Raw genomic sequence first — 19,763 nt, 5'->3', positions numbered from 1 at the left:
TTCCTGCAGAAATATGATCTTAACTGTGTTAACTTCAAACTGTAGTTATGCTGCCGTGTGCGTTTAATACTGTACTTGACATTCCCCTTTTCCATTTCACTTCTAGATGACATTTGGATCTGCAACAAGGACCTCCTTCAGCTCTCCCAGGTTACCTTTTATTTTAAACTATCCCTAAGGTCTCCAGCACTGTTTAGATCAAACTTGCAAAAGTCACAGGTACTAGCAGTTTTTGCAGGTCCCTCGAGGTGTTTCTGAAAACAGGTTCCATTGTGTTCATATTATGCTTTTAAATTTTATAGCTCATTTTTAAATAACATGCTAATTTCTAAATGTTAAATTGGGAGGAAAAGTTGGCAAGGACCACACAAATCACAGCAATGTTCTGCAGCTTGCATGTGTCTCTCTATAATACTTATGTGCATGGCTATAGCCTCACATTTTAGTGCTCTGGATGAATGTGGGCCTGATCCTGCAGTGTGCTGAAGGTGTCATCAGAGGTGCTCAGTGTGCCGCAATAGCCAGGATCATGCTTTACAAATCACAAACTTTGCAGGATACAAGTGAAAGAAAGAAAGGAAGGTGAGGAGAAAGAAAAAGGCAGTAGTAATGAAAACATCAGAAACAGAGCATGGCCCAGAGTATAAACATCCAAAAATAGAGATCAAACATCTTCAAAAATCAACTAGTCAGTCAAGAGTTTTCTAAAAGCCACCCTCCTTTCCAGGCTTGCAAGTCTTTAGCTCCCTCACTATTTTTATTTGTTCTGGCTTTTGTACCATGCTAAGTAACATATAATGTGAAATCAATGGAAATCTCCCTACGGAAAAAAGTCAGAAAACTCCCTGTCCTGCCATTTCATTACTCTTTCTCTCATTTTAATTCCTGCTTTCATTCACCAAATGCAACTCACCAGACAGTGATACCCCAGAAAGCTGGGATTTTTCATTTCCTTGTACTATAATGATGCAGAACATTTTATTCCTGCAGGTGACTGACGACAGGACACTCGCAGAGCAATGCAGCATGATCACAAAGTCAGCATATTTTAGTGATCTGTAAACCAAACGCTGACATTACCACTTTAGATTTATGTCCAGTCTCACTGCAAACATTATTAGATCTCTTCCTTACAGATTTCTGGAGTACTTGTTGCAGTTGGACTCTTGTTTCTGCATATGTTCATACAACAAATACAGATAGGCAAGTCTGGTTTGAGTTATTCCTGTCACACAGTGAACCTGCTGTGAATGACAGCATGCCAAGGAGTTAATGAAAACTTGTTCTCTAACACAGATTTTTAAGTAAACTAAAACACTGAACCAAGCCTTCCAGCGGTCAGTTTAAGACACATATTTGACCAATTACATATACTCATAGATTATACCTGCAGTAGGATTAATCCAAAGTGAAGTTTTCTGCCTTGAATGAACACAAGCGCATATGTCACATTATATACAAAAGCATATCAGCTTACAACAGAAGTGCTTACACATGTGACGCATCCGAGTACAGCTGTGCTCTTTTCCTGGCTGCTCCATCCCTCCCTGTGCTGAAGGGCCGCTCTGCTCACGGAAGCTCCCCTGCTCTCCGAGCTGCACAGCTGGAGCGCGACGGAGCAGCACAGGCACCATATCTGTGAGGAACTCAGGATCGACGCTTGCTGCTCCCACCCCAGCACTAAAGCAGATTCCCACAAGCCTGTAATAATCATGCAAGACGTATAAAGCGAGGCTGTTCTCCCGACAGTCAGTTATATAGCCTGTCCTTAATCTGTGCACAGGATTTCCCACTTGCATGAAGCTAGAGCAGCATATGGTTCCGTGTTTATAAGCATGTTAATGACTGAAATGGGAAACTGTACAACGTGTTTTCCTTATAAACTTTAAACTGCAATTTCTTCGTTTTGTCATTGTACGCTGCACTTGTACTCTGTTAATTTGGTACAGGTGTTGAGACGCTCGTGGCCACGCTGACCTGGGCACTGGGTGAGTGAAGTAGCCTCAAACACACTGATGCACCTGAAATCAGGGTCTGTCCCATAACACAAACCAGACGCGGTAAGTAAGCTTTCTATTCACGATCTGCTATAAGAAGTTGTTTTTCGAGGGAAGAATAATAAAGAATTTGACTCAACGCAAATAACTACCTGCTCCTAGGAGCACAGCAACCTTGTCAAATGTTCTCAAAAATAAAATATCAATCAGTTTTCACTCTATGCTTTTTGAAATACCACTCAAAATGTCTTCATAAACTAAAAAGTCTTGTAGGGAATTCACAATTCTGCTTTAACCCCTTGGTGCTAAACAGCTGTTTTACTTAACAAAAAACTGCAGTGGGGAGCTCCTTAGAGGTGGTGAAATCTCACTTAAAAATACACTTGCTCCTTTCAGGAAGGTATGAGTGGTACAGTCAGCCAAACCCTGCTTAACCAAAATGGATTGCAGCTATTTTTGAGAACACAGATACGGGTCTGCTACATGACTGCACTAAAAACTGCCATCTCATATATTCAAATTACAGACAAAAGACATGAAAAATTAAAATATCTGTATTTATCACTTCCTATCTAACAAAAATTGTGATAATTTCATCTACTTGTAAGTAGATTTCATGAATGGATGATAATTTGAAACTACTTTGTTAGTGACAGGTTCAGTTCCTGCATGTTATAATACTACCAGAAAATCATTAATGTGACTTTAATCCTGCAGCTGAAAAAAGCCTATTTGTACTTATTATTTCCTGACTATGCACACACTTACAATAAGGATATACCAAATAATGTAGTGTGTGCGTAGATCTTTTTCTTTCTATAAGCAGGCTACCGCTTGTCTGCAGTGTAAAAAGAAGTATAAGGTGAGAGCTGCTGGTGGGTTCTCACCTAAGGCCATAACGTTTCAAAACATTAACAAAGATATTTAAGAACTGACTTAAATATGATCTCAAGAGGAGTTCTAGGAATGTCAGTTATGAACTTTAAGGACAAATATACAGGCTTTTAGTCATTCCACTCTAGCTTGTAAACTCGCACAGTTATGGTGTGCCTGTCTCAGCTTTCTCATTAAAGACCATATTTTTCAGTGCAGCTTGAAACTTGACAAAAAGAATTTAATCCAGTAGCAAATTCATTACAATTTAAAAATAGTTATTGTGTCCATTTTTAAGTTATGGTATAAAAGTACAGATAAACAGAAGTTTACGTATCGAAGCTGCTGCATTTACTCCTGAGTAACTTTTTGCTTAAAAATAAAACTTGGCAGATGACATGCCCATAGTGCAGACCAAATGCATTTGATACGTTAAAAAAAAAAAAAAGCTAAATGATCAGAGAGTTAATTCAGAAACTTGCTCATTGTGCTTGCACTATTCCTGCTCTCCACGAGATCCCTTTTCTCTATGGGGCCCCCATTCCACCCCTCGGTCATCCCTTGACAACCTGCATGCACCAGTGTCCTCCTACTACAACCAGAGCACACATCCTTCTGAAATCCTTGTGGCCCCACCACAGGGATGAAAAAAACACATGAAATGAGCCAGGAAGGAGAGGGCAAATATTGCAGCCTTTAGAGGTTGCAAAGGTGAGGGACACCTGAACCTGCCTGCTGGGGAAGCCAAAGGGAACCAACTACAATATAAAAATCTCTATTAATTTTAATGCAAAGCCCTCCAGAACTTTTCATCAATATTTATCCATGCCAAAAGCGATGCTTCCCACAGGGCAGTCCCTGGCAGAACACCCACCCTGAGAAAGGACCTGGGACAATGCGAAGGGCAGCTGTGATGGGTGGAAACTGAGAGACACTGGTGGAGACCTCCAGCGCTCCAGACACAAGACTGTTTTTTTTCAAAGATAAGGGGACAGCCTTTGCCTTATGTCCCTAAATAAATACAAAACATGCTTCACAAGACAAGTCTTCCAGCACTCCCTGCCCCACAGGAACCTTAATAAGTCCTGATCTTGCCCTGATTTACAGCAATTTACTGGCATGGACCAGGCAGTCCCATGCGCCTTCCTCTGACTTGTAACACAGCGGATTACATAAATCATGCTTTTCTGGTTTTATTGATAAGATTAAAATAATAAATTATGTGTAACACTTCAAAAAAATAAAGCCAAGATATTTAATGGCTAGGTCTGTGGCCCCTTAGCACAGTGCACTGCATCTGGAGTGACGCAGAATTAAACCATTCATTCTCAAGAGATGCATGAACACCAAACAACCTCGCTCTGGAGAAGGCACACTTGAGGCAGAAAAGATGCTGTACAGCAGAGAAAGGTTTTCATGGGCACTTCATTGGGTAGCATATGACTCATGTAAGTGCCACAAACGGTCACCTGGATATTTCAAAGCCCTCCTCTTCCTCTCGCCTGAGACCAAGGAGTACTTTAGTCCTCCTCTAGTCCTCTCCTATTGTAATAAAATGCTCAAAAGTTTTCTTCTTCTTTAGGCCTGTCTTAGTGCTGACAAAACCGGCCTGTAAGTGTAATTTAAAAATCAGTTCCATTCAAAAAAGCAAATCAACAGCAGTCAGCAACAGCATTTAATTCAATACTGCAGGCAGAAGTTCTCCAGTGAATGCAAGGATGGACAGCAGTTATCCGCTCTCATAAAAGGAGCAGTCAGGTGGCACTCATTCCAGGTGACACCATCCACCAAAGATTAGTAACGATGCAGAAAGAATTCCTTACCTGTTCGGTAGACAAAATTGCCTTCTGTCTCTGATGATGATGGAGACACCAATTCCTCCTCAAATTCATTGGAGCTAAATGAACCAGAGTGATTCCTTTGCCTTGTTTTTTCAATCATAGCTGCATTAGTAGCCATGACATGTCTCAATGAGTCATTTAGGTAACGATTCAATAAGCTGCTTTTGTATTTAGGGGGTGACACATAATCCTCATTGGCACTTGTTTCTGGTCTCACTCCTGTTTTTATTACTGAACTTTCAGTTTTAATCACAGTATGATGAACTGGTTTGTTATATCCCCCTTCACTCATATGGTTTCTTGGAGGATTTTCTCCATCTGGAAACAAAAGAACAAAGACACAGTAATACATTGAACACCTAATATTTAACTAGACGCTCCCTCTATGTGTTTTGAATCGCTATAAACATGACTAAAACTAGACAATAACTTTAGACATTAGACAATGATTTTCACTTTCTTCTGTTTACACATTGCTCACAGCAGTTCCCGTGGTTCTTGGATGTTCCAGCTATTCCAAAACTGCAACAGTCGCTGAGTCTAATTTGTTCATAAGCAACAAAAGGCACGTAGAAAGAAACTGATGAGAGCCTTAAAGCAGTGACAAACCTTCAAAAATCTGTGTGAATAAGTTGAATTTTTACTATCATAACTCAGCATTTGCTTTTCCTGAGTACTATGACACATTTAAGCATATTTGCTTAAACTGTGCCCTTCTAATTGTCCTGCAACCAATTTTTAAAGGGGAGTAGAAATCAAAGAAAAGTGAGTAAAAACTAAAATTGGAACGATGTAAATTGAAACTGAGTAGAATTTAAGCATGTTCTTCCAAAAATTCACCTACACATTTCTGACAGTATTCTGCAGGATTTGTTCTTGTCAATGTATCTCTATGTCACAACTGACTGAACAAAAAGCACCTACAGACATAATTCATACAAATGTTCTATTAAAAATTATAGGGTGCTGTTGAAAAAAAAATCCTACACTTGCTAGTGTAGGAAGAGAATTTCAGTGCATCTGTTAAGAAAAAAACTTGCTGGTAAAATACATAAAATAAATACAGTAATGGTCAATCTAACATATAATAAGCCCCACTGAAGTTAATCAGATTCTCTTGTTAATGATGTGATATTGCTATAGATCCTCCATCAAGGAAAGCAAGAGTCAAGAGATTTCTCATTTCCTTAAATCAACAAATCAAATCAATTCTTACTTTAATGCAGATTAACTTAATAGGCTCGTAGAATCTAACGAACTAACAATTCTCTTTCTAGTAACAATATATACAAAATAATATATATAATATGCAACCGGATTATTACCCTGATTAATTTACACAATCCCATTTTGCAAGCCTGCATAGCAGTTGGTAGCCAAAAATAGCACCTAATTCAAGAAAGTAAAGGTGGATCCACTGTGGGTGTTTTGTGAGAAGTTACGGCTACCTTCGGGTATCTGATACTTTCTAAACCTATTTTTTAGTCGTTTTAAAATTCATATAAAGAGCATCAACAAACCTTCAGAGCATGAGTCATCGCTGCTCACGCTGAGTCGTTCAGCATTTCCCTGAACGTATTTGTTGTACAGTTTTATTCGTAAAGCCCAGCTAAGATCTGGTTGCCTGACAGTATTCTTCAGGCGGCGTCTTGCATTGGCAAACCAGTTTGACACCTGCATGCAAAGGAGTGTATTAGTTTCTCTTGAAAACAATACAAATAAACAAATCTAACCCACAGAGTTTTCGTGAGTTTTATGCATGCCCCCAAATAAAGGCAAACAAGGGAAATGTGAAATTTTCACTAAGCAAAGAAGGAACCTCAAACAAGGTGGCAGGTTCAGGCTTTCCACCCTTCCAAGTCTTAGCAAACCATCATTATTAACAAGGTTTTTATTAAGGTGTCCTGAAAAATTCATTTTGTATGAATTTTTGTTGTTGTTGTTGTTAAGATACTGCCTTGAACTTTCAATACAAACCTTTAATACATCACTTGCATCCTAAATTAAAACATATAGATAATATTTGGTAATTTGCCTGTGACATTTATGTAGGCTACAATAAGGCTGTTAAACAGAAAAAGCTACTCTGAATGTGGTTACATAGAAGTCCAAACTCTTCCCCCATGCGCTATCGGTACTCCAAGTCTGACAGTGGGTAAGCGAAGTGGGTAAGCGAAGTCTATACAACATACTTTGAGTTGCTGCACTAATCAACCACCTGCTCTACAGAGCAGCAGCTTTTATGAACTCTTTCTGTTGTTGAAGCCCTCAAAAGCAGTGAAGATGCAGATTCCTCACACTGTGACTACTAAACGAGAGACCAGCTTGTCCTCCTCACCTGCAAAGCATTTTCTAGTTTGACATTGCGAAACAGATACATGTTAGTGTCCTTCTAGCATACAGGGTCACCACAAAGTCAGGCTCAAAGACAGGGGATCTCACAGTGCTTTAGGTACCGAGGAAACAAAGGGGCACTGTACAGTCTTCTGTGCCAGCAGTGCTAATCACACCACCAAGTGGGATGCCTGTATTTGCAGTGATATTTCATGAAAGTACACCTGCAAAAATGCTGGCCTTGGTTCTACTGTAACTTAAAATATATATAAAATAGGAAATACTGATACTGACAGAGTGACCTTACCATAACCTTACTACAAGCAAGAGCAGAGGCAAGCTACCTACACTCTAACAATATTTGTTTAATGATAAATCAGGTCTGAAAAATGCTATCTATTCCTCGCAGGAATACGTGTAGTTTGACATGACCTCTGCAAGAAGGAGGCAGAGTAGCATTACTTGCCAACGAGAATGTAAAGAATGTTGGGAGTCTATAGCCCCACTCACATCTTTGTGTTGTGAAAGTGCACACAGAGGAAGCTGGAGAATACTGCAGTTATATTCTGACCTGGGAATGATCATACAATTTAATTTATGTTAACCTGCAAAGCAAGCTAACACATGTTTTATCAACACATGCTACCCCACCTACTAGACAGCCAAACTGTAGACCTCAGTGATGGATTTTGTACCTAGTTTTATCATCTGTCTAACCTAGCAAAGGTTGTATAAATTGCACAGAAATATTTGGCTAATTATTCTGCTTTGATAATTTCTTCTACGGTGATTATGAGAAAACAAACACTATCTGCTTAAAGGAGAAGCAAAACTTCAGTTCAGAGTCCCACCTAGAACTTAGCAGGGGTACGTTAAGCCTGTAACTTTGATTTTATTTAAAATCACATTTACTTCAAACAGGGTTCCACTGAAAATACAGAGCATGGATGCCAAAGACATAACTTTACAGACCATGCAGTTTACTGTGACAGGCTAGAACTGCAGCTGGCAGAGAAGAGTAAGTAATTTCCATTCTCTTCCAAGGTTACTTGTTTATATCCATCATATTGACACAGAGATCATTATAGTAAACCAGAAAGGGTGGGTTGGAGTCCATCCACTTTCTACTGCCGTTAACAAACTTACTCCAGACTGCTCAGCTGAAGCAGCAATCACCTGGCTGCTGCGTGATTTCGTGTAACTCTGAAATAAAGTATGTAACAATAGAAATGGATCAGTCCAGGGTCCCGTTGAATATTATAGCAGTTACTGCAGCATCTTACGAAACTGACAGCTTTCCAGCCCCTCACAAGAAAGATTTCATTATGCTCCATTTCATTACATATTGAAATATTGCATCAGTGAAATGCCAAGCGCAGAAAAGAAAGATAATGTGACTCATACATAAAAGCAATTAATTTCTTGCATGGTACTCTTGGTTTATTTTGGGCTCATTCTTCCCTCGCCAACACTTTGCTTTCTGCATATCAATATGAAAAGATGAGTCATATTTTATGTCTTCAGCTATGAGAGAAGGAAATAGTAGTATTTGATCATTATCAAAGAACCTGAAGTCAGCATTTACAAGAGAAGGTTTCTGCGGAAGCACAAAGCAGCACACTCATTCCAGAAACTCTTATCCCAAATGCAATTACAACAAGGCACACTGAAGCTGAAAGAAAGTTAGGCAAATCCACTTAGGAGGCTTTTAGGCTAAATCTATGGTGTGGTATCCCTGGGTGCTCTCCTGCTCTTGGGCACTGGTATATATTGCTGGAAAATTCTGATCTCTGAGACAGGAAGATATTCAACATTTCTCTCACTCTTTAGTCTTGGACAACCTCCAGGAGTGTGGACTGGAAGAGGTTGCGTGGCCACAGGCTGCACCAGACAGCACGCTCACTGCAAGCTCTAGCCACCACCTGGGTTACTACAGATTACAGGCTGTTCCTGGCTCCTTTAAAGCCAAGGACAGTTATGTCACGAATTTCAACCAGCCTCAAATGTTACCTTGTGTATTCATGCAGTCTTTAAAAAGTTGCATGCCTGCTGCTGTAGATCCCACTCACTGCAAGTGCCTGTTTTCACCACCACTCAGTGAAGCCATTACAAAAAGAAACAGCCTAAGCTGCCAAAAGCCACCTGTCTTTTACAAGGGCCCCAAGTTACGCTACTGTGACCTCAAAAAATAAAAACCGCAAAAATAATTATTTGCATACAAGCCAGTGCGAAAACCTTTGTCTCAGAAACCTCCCAAAGAACTAAGTATCAAAACTCAATATTTTGGAAAAAATGCATGATAAAATTCACTATTCTTCTATAGCAACAACCACGTACTTCTTCAAGAAGTAAAAAGACAAAATCCAATGAGAATGACAGCAGATATGCTTTCCAGCATTCATATTTTACAGCAGATCAGTCATTCCCAGAGAGCATCAGGTACTTGTATCAGCGTCACGAAATATTGATCCTGTGGCTTTGCTTCTGAAGAGACTCTGTGATTTTATTGTAATTTGTTCCATTTCACTGCTTCCAGGTGGCCAAAGTTTCAGAAATGAAACAGAAATCAAGCAGCTCTCCTCCTCCGCTAATCCAGATATGCCTTTATGCTTCTGAATACTACTAAATACACGGCAGCACATGACCAATATATTAATTCTAGTACTGCAAAAAACTTCTCTTCAACAATGTGGCCATTTGTATTTCTTGCTGGAAGGAATATATAACCATTTTTGGTTTTAATTTCACAATAACATTTAACCCAAAATTTAAAATAAAATAAATCAAGTAATGCAGTTAATAATACAACAAAAAATGTAGCGTATTAATAGCACATTAATAGGAAAAACTATTGGATTCTGAATTGGAATCTAATTGAAGTAAAACATAAAATGTCTTTTCAAACTTCTTTGCTTTTTCAGTTCTCTGCTTTGGCAGTTGGGGAAGCAGAAAACTTTGGACTGTTGGATTGAAAGCACAATAACATTTACCTTGAGGACTCCCGAAGACCTTGCTGGCCTCCTCAGGAACAAGTCAGCTCAGAATTTGCCCCAGGTTTTGCTACTGCTTATTAAGAAGCAAGATGATTTACGATTTCTGTGAAATCCTACCTCCTTGAAAGAGACTGACTCTCCCTCTGCAGTATTGTTGAACATGCAGCTGGAACAGCCTCTTTGCTGTCCCTCTGCACCAAAGAACAGGGAGTTAAGCCAAAGTAATAGGTAGAACAGAATAAATTAATTTAAACTACTGAAAATAAAATTGTGGAAGATCCAACATGCAGACACTGTCCTAGAAAAAAGGGCTGGACATTCACCTCCTTGTCTCAAATACAAACTGGGTTTATATATAACATAATATTGCAAAAGCTCCTTTGGACAGATGGTACATAGTGGAATAAGATTCATTAAATGAAAGAAAAGCACGTGAAGAAGAGTTACAGCTGTATTATCAATATCGCTGTGACCAACATCATCTTCCAGACAGCTGCTGAAGACTTTTTCCAAGGTCAGCAGGCAGGTGAAAAACAAAAAACCCCAACCATTCATTCCCTAAAGGGCATTTTGGTGGAAACTCAAAGGGATTTTCAACTGTATCTTTTGTCCTCCCTAGGGCTTCCAATGACAAGGCGTCAGCACACAAGGGATGCTGCGAAGAAGTAATAGCTGTCAGCAGACAAAAGCCTCCACAGGCGCGGAAAGCTGTGGGGGAAGCATACGTTCCCATCAAGAGCAAACACCGCGGGACAACATCAAGAAATGGAAGAAGAGTACGAAATATGAGACAGGTCAGCAAACGTGAAAGCATGTAACTCGGAAAAAACATCATAGACTGTTCCCTGGTTCTCCAACAATGTCTGGTGTTACTAGATTAGAAAAACAATCGCAAGAGACCCTGGCTGATGCTTTTGCAAAGTGCTTCTCCTGGGACAGAAGAAAAGTTTTCCAACAGAGCCCGAAGCTCTGTTCTGAGCCTACTCTTGGTTATCCCACTCAGATGAAAGAGCACAGCCTTCAGGGAAGCTATTTCAGATGTACCCAGTGTGACTGAGATCACAGCCTAGTGCCTTCTCTCTCATCCTCAGAGAACAAGAACTTTGATCCGGATTACAGTCTTGCTCTTTCTGGGCATCTGAAAAGTAGATGTGGGGCGTGTGTTGTTTTGTTCTTCCAAGCTGAGGAGTGACTGCTGGTGCCAGACATATGCATTTACCTGTTGCACAGATGCTACTGTATTCCTGGATTAAAAAAGCATTGCACCCAAATGATGGAAGAAACATCTGGGGTTTCTTTCTGATGTTGTGCTTCTGTAAACAAAGATAGATGTGCTGGTTTGCACAGCTCTGTCAAGTACTACAGTTCATCGAAATAAGGCTGGTCAAGTTCAGCTTCAGTGAAAATCCACTGGAGTCATAGGGGTCTAGAGAGATAAATGTAGCCCTCCGTGGTTCTTTTCAATTTTATTCAATATCTTACACAGATTGTAAAATTCTGTGGAGTAGTGGCCATGGCTCACTTATGATTTTATACAGGCTAACACAGCAAGCCCCCATCAGGATTTATCAAAGCTGCCACAACAGAAATACTGCAAACACCCACTACTTTTTTTCACCTTGCCCATTCTGTGGTATTTATAAAAGAACAGGAGAAAAACTCCTCAAGATACCATTAATATCAAAGTCTCCCAACGTGGATTCTGGATGCATGTCTTAAATCTCATGTAAAAATACAGGAATATTTTAAAAGCCATAGTCCAATAAACTACTCCCACAGAATTGTGGCATTGAACGGACAGTGTTTATGTAACCGTATTTTTAAAAGTCTGAGCAAACCTTTCATGTATATTTTTTAAAAGCGAGAGAAGTTGTTTTAACTGTACCTTCCAGTTATAACTGGCATTTTCTGAGACATTAATATTATTTTTGTCAAAGTTAATGTGTTTTTTCTAGTGCAATAGTTTCACAGTGAGGTACTAAAGTGTAAAAGTTTCCCATTCTGCTGTTACTAGGATTGAAATTCATAGCACTGGCTTTTTTGAAGGAACACTCAAAATAATAATGCTAAATTACCACCTTCTTTTTCTAATATTTCATGTTATTTTTATATTTTCACGTCCTTTGCAAAGCGACACATAATCTGTTAGGCAGAGCGCTGAGAACCCGATCCTGCAAACACATGTATTTCATTTTACGCACCTAGCAGTAGCTCCCAGCAAGGAAATAAGATTACTCACAACGCATAAATCTTTGCAGCATCCAGACCCGAGATAGCATCACTTTGCAACCGATAGCATTTAACCACATGATTTCAATAGAGCGCCAGATGGCAAAGAGAACAAAGGAGTAAGATTTATAAACATTCGCAGCCAACTTTATACCTCTCGCTGCAACGACACCGCCAGTCATTTCAGGGGACTTTTGCCTCAGAGCAAAACTCTTACTCCCCGTGCCTAATTACACTGGAACGGGTAATTCCTGCAAAGGCAGCGCGCACGGAAACACTAATGTCTGTGCAACAGGTGATGATTATTATTAGAACAATAAAACCGTTTCCTTTCTGGCTGCCAACAACTTCCTCACCAACTCCCATTCTGCGCTGAAATGTGTTACTGTTGGTTTGTTGTTTGTTCGGGTTTTTTTTTTTACCTGAACATTTTTCAAAAGCAAAAATATTTCCCCTGTAATTTCTGAACGAGGTTAAAGGATCCGAGGAGAGAAATCGCACCCCTTTTGCCACTCGCCTTTCCCAGCTCCCCAGCCGGAGGGGCTCCCGCGGCCGAGGGCGCCGGCGGCTCCGATGCCCCCCGGGCCCCTCCCCTGCCCGCTAAGGTTCCGAGCGCCCCTTACCTGCACCAGGGTCATCTGGGAGCCGAGGGCCAGCAGGATCTTCTCGGTCTTGGTGGGGTACGGGTTGTCGCGGTGCTTGTAGAGCCACTGCTTGAGCGGCCGCGCCATGTCCTGCAGCGCCTGCCGCTTGTGCCGCACCTTCCCGCCGCTCTGCCGCGCCCTGCGGCGGACAAGGGGCGCTCAGCGCCGCGGGGAAGGGGCGCATGGAGCCGCGGGGAAGGGGCGCATGGAGCCGCGGGGAAGGGGCGCGGGGGACACGGGGGAAGGGGCGCGGGGGACACGGGGGAAGGGGCGCGGGGGACACGGGGGAAGGGGCTCGAGGACCGCGGGGAAGGGGCGCTCGGGGCCGCGACCGGCAGCCGCCCGGGCTCCCCGCACCGCAGCCGCGCAGCTCCCTACGGGTGTGGGGGAGCCTGGAGACCCTGCCCAGCCCCGGGTCTGTCCCTGCCCGGGGAACCCCCCGGCGCTGCAGCAGCTGCTCGGGAGAAGGCGATGCCCGCACCTCCCCCGGCTGAGGGCCTGGGGACCGGAGCGGCTCGGGGCTCGGAGCCGGCGTCGCTGGCCGCGCTGGTGCCGCGGGCCCGGCGGGGATCCCGGGCGGTGCGGGCGCCGAGCGCCCCGGTGCTCTCGGCATCTGCCGGGCGAGCGGCTGGGGGGCACTGAGGGGCTTTCCAGAGATGCCAGCGCTGCCCCGGCCAACCAAACCGCGCTCCCCCGCCCCGATTTCTTCGCCGGTCACGTTCAGAGACACCCGCGGCACCGAGCAGCTGCCGGGTCGATGGGAGCCGGCGGCGAGAAGCGCTCCCGGAGGAGCGGGCGTGCCGCTCCCCAGCGCCGCGGAGAGGGGGGAGCGGGAGAGGGGGTTTTTTTGTAACAACAACAACAACAACAAAAGAAAAAAAACATGGTAGAAAATAAAAAGCGAATGAAAAACGTCGGGGGAATGAGAAGGAAAACACACAGGCGGGATGGGGCCGGCGGCGCGGAGGCTCCGGGCGGAGGCGGCAGGGGGCGTCGCAGAGCCGGGAAAAGCCGAGCCGAGCCGGGAAAAGCCGAGCCGAGCCGGGAAAAGCCGAGCCGGCCTGGGCTAAACCGAGCCGAGCCGGGCAAAGCCGAACCGAGCCGAGCTGTGCCAGGCCGAGCCGGGCCGGGCCGCGACGGGCTGCTAATAACGTGTCGCTGGAACACAACCTGCGCCCAACCGACACCGCCGTTCAAAGCAGGAGCTGATGCAATCGTTAAGGGGGAAATTCAGCAGTAAAGCAGCTCCTCGAGATTTCTCGGTCTCGGTGCCGCCTGACCGCGCTCCTTAGCGTTTACTTAGTAAAGCTGCCCCGAAATGTCTGGCCCGCGCTCGCCACTCGAGCCCTTCGAGCTGCCCGCCCGCCGGAGCTAACGAGTTTTCTCATCGCCTCTTATTTCACCTGCTCCGGCACAAAAAAAAAAAACAAACAAACAGCCGCAGACGGCTCAGCCTCAGCTGCCGTTTCAGCAAAACCGATCCTAGCATCACCCTGCCCGGCCCTTGACTGGCACCGAGCTAGTCCCGTTTCCAGTCCCGTTTCCAGTCCCGTTTCCAGTCCCGTTTCCAGTCCCGTCCCAGGGAAAGCTCCGACACCGCCGCTCCTTCCCATCCGCCCGGGACCGGCTGCCCCGGGGGCTTTAATTACACGGAGCGCCCGGCCACAACGGACAAGCCCCGTTTTCTCCGCTTTGTTTTTGTTTGGGGGAGGGAGGATGAGGGGGGTAAGTCAAACACCGCAGGACAGCAGCGCTCTGTCCGGCGCGTTCCAGCGCGATCGGCCGCCTCTCCCCCACCCGCGGCCGCGGTTTCGCCCCGCGGCTGTGGAGCCGAAGCCCCGCGGAGCGCGGGGCGGGGGGAACGGCGCTGCGGGAGCCGCCGCGGCCCGGCGGAGGGGCAGGGGGCCCGGGGGGGGGCGCAGGGGGGTCCGCAGGGCGCACGTACCCGGCCCGCCGGCTGCGCAGGCTGAGGCTCTCCTTGATGGACGGGCTGTCGGGCAGCAGCACCTCGGCGCGCCGCGGCCCCTCCACCACCCCGACGTAGGGCCGGCCGCAGCGCTCCCGCTCCTTGGCGTCCTCCTCGAAGAGCACCGGGCCGCCGAGCTTGCTGAAGACGATGGTGTTCATGGTGGGGGCCTGGCCGCCGGCTCCGGGGCGCGGGGGGCTCGCTCTGCGCTGCGGGGAGGCGGCGGCGGTCACCGGGCGGCCGCGCCGAAACGCGCCCGGCGGGGCTGGGGGGGGGGGCAGCCCGAGGCACCGGGACCGCCTGCCGCCCGCGGGGGGCGGCCCGACCCTCCCCCGGCCCCGCCCGCGCCCCGCACCTCGCTCCGCGTCCCAACAGCGGCGAGCGCGGCTCTTCTGTCGCCTTTGGTGTTTCCCTCTCGCTCGCTCTCTCTCTCTCCCTTTTTTCTTTTTTTTTTTTTCCCCTTCCCCTCCCCGTTTGGGGAGGGAAACAAATTGTTTTTAACGGAGCCCGGAGGCTCGGCCGCCGCGCAGCCCCTGGCGCCTGCGGGACGCGGCTCCCCGTGCCCCGGGGGCGGCAGGACACCCCGACAGCCCCGCGGGGCCGGGATGGGGCAGGGAGCGCCCGGCTGGGCAGTGTCCGGCGTGCTGGGAAGGCGGCTGGGACGCCGGTCAGGGTCCCGCGGTCCCGCGGCGCTCATTAGCACCTCCGTTTAATGAAGCCGGACCGGGGAGCGTCCCCCCCGCCGTCTCGCCCCCGCCCTACGAGGCGGATCAATCAGACCGCGCTCCGCGCTCCCGCGGAGATGCGCCTCGCCCCCCGCCCCGGCCCCGCCGCCCCGGCCCCGGTCAGTATTTACAAGGGTGTAATTCAGACGTTGTTTGGCCGCCGCGGCTGAACGGGGAGCAGCCGCCTGCGACGTGCGCGGCGCGGACCCCGTGCGCGCACCCTGCGCGGCCCCGCGCTCCCCGGCCCCGCGGGAGTCTCCGTAGCCGCCACCGGCTTTATCCTTTCACCTCCCCGTCACCCGGGACTCGCCCCATCCCGTCCTCCCGGGCCGGAGAGGGCATCGCGGAGGGGGCGCGCGGTTCTCCGCGGCGGCGGAGCGGGGCGGGTTCCCGCTGTGGGAGCGGCCGCTCCGCGGGCACGGCGGTGGCTCCGGCCTCGGGCACCCGCACCCCGGTCCCGCACCGTGGGTGCTTCCTGCGACCTCAGGGCTCCCTCCTTCCCTGCATCCCTCCTTCCCTGCATCCCTCCATCCCTGCACCCCTGCACCCCTCCATCCCTCCTTCCCTGCATCCCTCCATCCGTCCCTCCCGGGCACCTGGCAGTGTGCCCACTCCTCCAAGTCCCGCAGCCACACGCGCTGGGGAAAGGCATCCCTGGAAGCCGAGCAGCCTGGCATCGGGGAGCAACAACCCGGCTGCAGTTTCTCCCGTTGCTGAAGGGAACCAGGAGGGCCGTCGGGAAGGGCACAGGACTCCTGTGCACCCTGCGCTGCCGCTGGCCTTTGGGCAGAGCCCTGCTAGAGGCTCCCCTGCAGTACGTGCCCGGGCCAGAGAGTTCAGAAAGGGGGACATACGGGGACAAACACCTCCTGGTCTGTGCTAATGTGCTTATTAGGGGCTTGCTGCAAAACATGCAGCTGCAATTATTGCCGTGACCAGCTGAACTGTTTATGACCTGGGAAGAATTATTAGAATTATATTATGAGCAAAATGCGACTGAGAAAGCCATGGGCTTGATCAAAAACAAGCTCCCGAGGGCTCCTGCTCACTTCAGCGGAACAGGAAGGTGATCTCAACCCTTTGCAGCCTCATAGGAGTATTTGCTGTGTTGTTTTCCCATTCCCCTCCTGTCCCCCCGGCACGGCAGCGTTGATCCCTTCAGGTCGGGCAGGTGCAGGCTCTGTCCCCCAGCTCCGAAGGGGAGGCGTGGATGGAGCACAGCAGGTTTCTGTGGGCCCTGCAGGCTGAGTCAACCCCTGGAGCAGGGTCAGCCCGTGCACTGGCAGAGGACAGAGCACATGCCCTCAGAAGAGCCCTCCCTCCTGTCTGCTGTGCTGGGATGGATGCTCATCCCCTGCGTGGTGGCTCAGAAAGAACTGGGAAGGCAAAGATAATCCTCCTCCGTGTCTTCTGGTGATGGTGCCGCTTGAGTATGGGGTTAGACAATCGTTTTTTGCACTGCCCAGGTGTGTTCCCCTCCTCAAGGACACATCCATGGTCCTCAGGAGCAGTGGGGGCGTGCACTGCCCACCTGCCTGGCTGACCAGACCTGTGTATCTAGGGCAGCAGGTTGCTGATGGCCTGGCAGATCCCACATCCGCACCCAGAAAAAATCACAACAACGAGAGCCAAGGGCAGAAATCAGCATTTGGAAAGCAGCTCTGGAAAAAAACAAAAGTCTGTGTGGGGCAGGCAATGCCAAGCACAGTGAAGCAATGGCAGGAGCAATTGGCACTGTGGCACCTTACAAGCCTCTAAAGCAGTGAGAGCTCCCAAATCATCACATGTAAATCTCACACATGCCCGCCCCCTCCATATTTTATTACTTAGATCACAGTTGAAAAGCTTAAATGAAAACAGGGTTTCTATTTCCAGAGCTTGTTTAACATCGTGAATGTGATACAAACTGTGGGCTTCATGTTTTTAATTAAGGTTACTTACCCAGCCACGCACAGAAAAGTAAGTCAATAGCTGCTGGCCACATACCGCAGCCCGCAGCTGGTTCCCCTGAGGAGGATGCAGCGCCGGCTCCCACACATCCTGCAGTGGGTCAGCGGCTTGGGGTGCAGGGGAAGCTGAGGCACCTGCTGGGCTGGAGCTGCGAGGAGCTACTTGTCAGTCCTTGCAAAATCCCTCTCTCAGGCCATGCCTGCTTGCCCAGCCGCAGACAGCCAGCAGGCCAGGCTGGCATGCCAGAAAGTGGCAGAAAGGCACCCTTCCAAGGGATATCGTGCAGAAAGAGCCTAAAAGTGGTGCTCTGGGGCCTAATCTGTCTCACTGGAGGAGCCAAGAAAAAATCAACTGCGCTGTCAGGCTGAGGGGAGAGTTTGCTCCTGAGGTTGCAAACAACAGAGCTCCCTCTGCAGTGCCAGCCCTGCTCCAGCCGGTGGGGAGGCTGCAGCCCCAGCCTGGCTGCCCACGGTGGGCAGCTGCCCTGCAGAGCCCAGCTGGCAGTCCTGGGGTAGACTGGAGCCTGGTCCTCCTTCCCTGGCAATCCAAAATCAGTTTGGTAGGGTCCCATTTATGCTCCTAAATACAGACTTCATTTCTGGTTCAAACTCCCAGCAAAATGTTGCTTTTGTCCCTTGCTTCGTGCTCAGGTTGTTTTTTAAATGCTTTCGGCAAACATTTCCTTGGCATTGCATTCTCACAGCTCCCCTATCCAGCTGCGGATTCCTTCACAGTAAACATATATGTTTGAAATTCAAAGAATTTCCTCACGTCCCTGGTACACTCTGCACTATGGCATGCTGGGTGGCTAAATAACTACGGCCATGTATGTCGAAGGGCCTGAGAATCTGGGTAGGTGAGAAATTGTTTAGGATTATGCAAAATGAAGTGTTATCTACACTGCAAAATAGCCACACTCACAGGGAAAGCAGCTGCAAAGACCTGTTACCACCCATGGCAGTAGCTGGGTCAGCGCTAAGCAAAGTCCTGAGGCGCACATAGACAAGGATGAACCTGCTTAACCAGGTTCTCTGAAATGGTGCCTCAAGGGGTTTGCTCTGCTTCTGCTGACAGGCAGGGCTGGCAGAGCCACAGCCTTAGCAGGGACTCTTCCTGCTTAGCCTGGCAACCCCCAAAGCACTGGGGTGAAATGAAGTAGGGGTGAAGTTAAATCTCGCAACAGGGAGTGTTGTTAAGTATAATCCTAAGAAGAAGGAAGAACTAAGGAAGATCCTAAGGAAGAACTGTCCCCTTTGAACATTTCACAGGACCAATTCCTAGAAAAAACCCTGGCTTAGAGCAAGAGGGAATTGGTGATCCATCCTTGGAAGTAACAGGGTTATCATACTGGGCATCCAACGTCTAGTAGAGGAGATAATTATGTTGGTCTACTGGAAAGCAAAGACAGACTTCCCACTTGCCACTTAATTACAGGCCTTTTTGCATGCAAACAGCTGTGGAGAAAGGAGTTTTGGAAGGTTTCTCAACAGCAGTGAAGGAGCACCTAAAGGATAAAATCTGTGCTTATTTCTCTTCTTTATGGGTATTTGGTTTGGAGGAACTGGTAAGATTGTGTGCTGAAATGGAAACATATATGCAGAAAGAAAACATGCCAATATCATCTGTGACCATCCCCAAAGCAGGTTGGCTGGTGGTGCTGCAGCTGGTGGTGCTGGTAGCACTGCTACAGGAAACACCATCAAACCACAAGGACAAAGATTGTGAGGAGCAAGGAGGACTACACCACCAAGAAGGTGGAATGGGGAGGTTGCCAGGAGGACAGCCTGGCAGCTGTGACCATTAATCAAATCCTGGTTTCAAGTGCAGGTCCAGCAAGCGTAGACTGAGACAAAATCATAGCCTGTAACTCCAGCGTAGCACTCAGCATAACTCAGATCATTTACATCCAGGAAAGGCGTTAATTAAGGGACCTGCTGCCTGCAGGCTGCTGAATGCGGCAGAACGGTGGAACAGACTTCGCTTGATGAGGAAACCGAAAATGAGAACTGCACTAGATTCTCTACAAATGCAGGACAGCACTTTGTGTAAAGGTCCAGCTCTTGACATCCACAAAACTACAGCTGAGGTTGCATATGGTTTGTGTGTAGAAAAGAGCAGACTGAGGGCATGGCCTGGGTGGTAGAGTGGACTGATGATACATACTATTTCGTCATGTGGCTTCTAGCTCAGCTCAGCAATGAAACCCAGTGC

General features: G+C 47.5%; 2 protein-coding genes across 4 annotated transcripts in view; one reads left to right on the top strand and one right to left on the bottom strand.

The window, feature by feature from the left end:
- MKX (mohawk homeobox) overlaps window positions 1–15,127 on the bottom strand; it is a 47,415-nt gene extending 32,288 nt beyond the window's left edge. For all 3 annotated transcript variants that reach the window (XR_011337635.1, XM_069859441.1, XM_069859442.1), the window contains exons 1-4: window positions 14,857–15,127; window positions 12,891–13,050; window positions 6,232–6,385; window positions 4,694–5,029 (exon numbers count right to left, since the gene is read on the bottom strand). Coding sequence is in view for 2 of the 3 variants with exons in the window: in XM_069859441.1 (XP_069715542.1) it covers window positions 4,694–5,029; window positions 6,232–6,385; window positions 12,891–13,050; window positions 14,857–15,038 (832 nt within the window). In the remaining variant the exon portion in view is untranslated. The remainder of the gene's footprint in view (window positions 1–4,693; window positions 5,030–6,231; window positions 6,386–12,890; window positions 13,051–14,856) is intronic.
- Window positions 15,037–16,485, top strand: LOC138722241 (basic salivary proline-rich protein 4-like). Its single transcript, XM_069860202.1, has 2 exons — window positions 15,037–15,281; window positions 15,384–16,485. Exons 1-2 carry the CDS (start codon window positions 15,037–15,039, stop codon window positions 16,483–16,485), a joined length of 1,347 nt encoding a protein of 448 aa, XP_069716303.1.
- The last annotated feature ends 3,278 nt before the right edge of the window (window positions 16,486–19,763 follow it).

The sequence above is a fragment of the Phaenicophaeus curvirostris genome, chromosome 6 (genome assembly GCF_032191515.1).
Source record: "Phaenicophaeus curvirostris isolate KB17595 chromosome 6, BPBGC_Pcur_1.0, whole genome shotgun sequence".
NCBI classification, from domain to species: domain Eukaryota; kingdom Metazoa; phylum Chordata; class Aves; order Cuculiformes; family Cuculidae; genus Phaenicophaeus; species Phaenicophaeus curvirostris.
This window is presented reverse-complemented; position numbering and strand designations above follow the sequence as displayed.

Bases quoted from the DNA above. Each gene is read 5' to 3' on its own strand.
- LOC138722241 (XM_069860202.1), top strand. From the start codon at position 15,037: ATGGTGGGGGCCTGGCCGCCGGCTCCGGGGCGCGGGGGGCTCGCTCTG. The intron at 15,282-15,383 runs GTGTTTCCCTCT...TTTTTAACGGAG, and splicing joins CGGCTCTTCTGTCGCCTTTG to CCCGGAGGCTCGGCCGCCGC.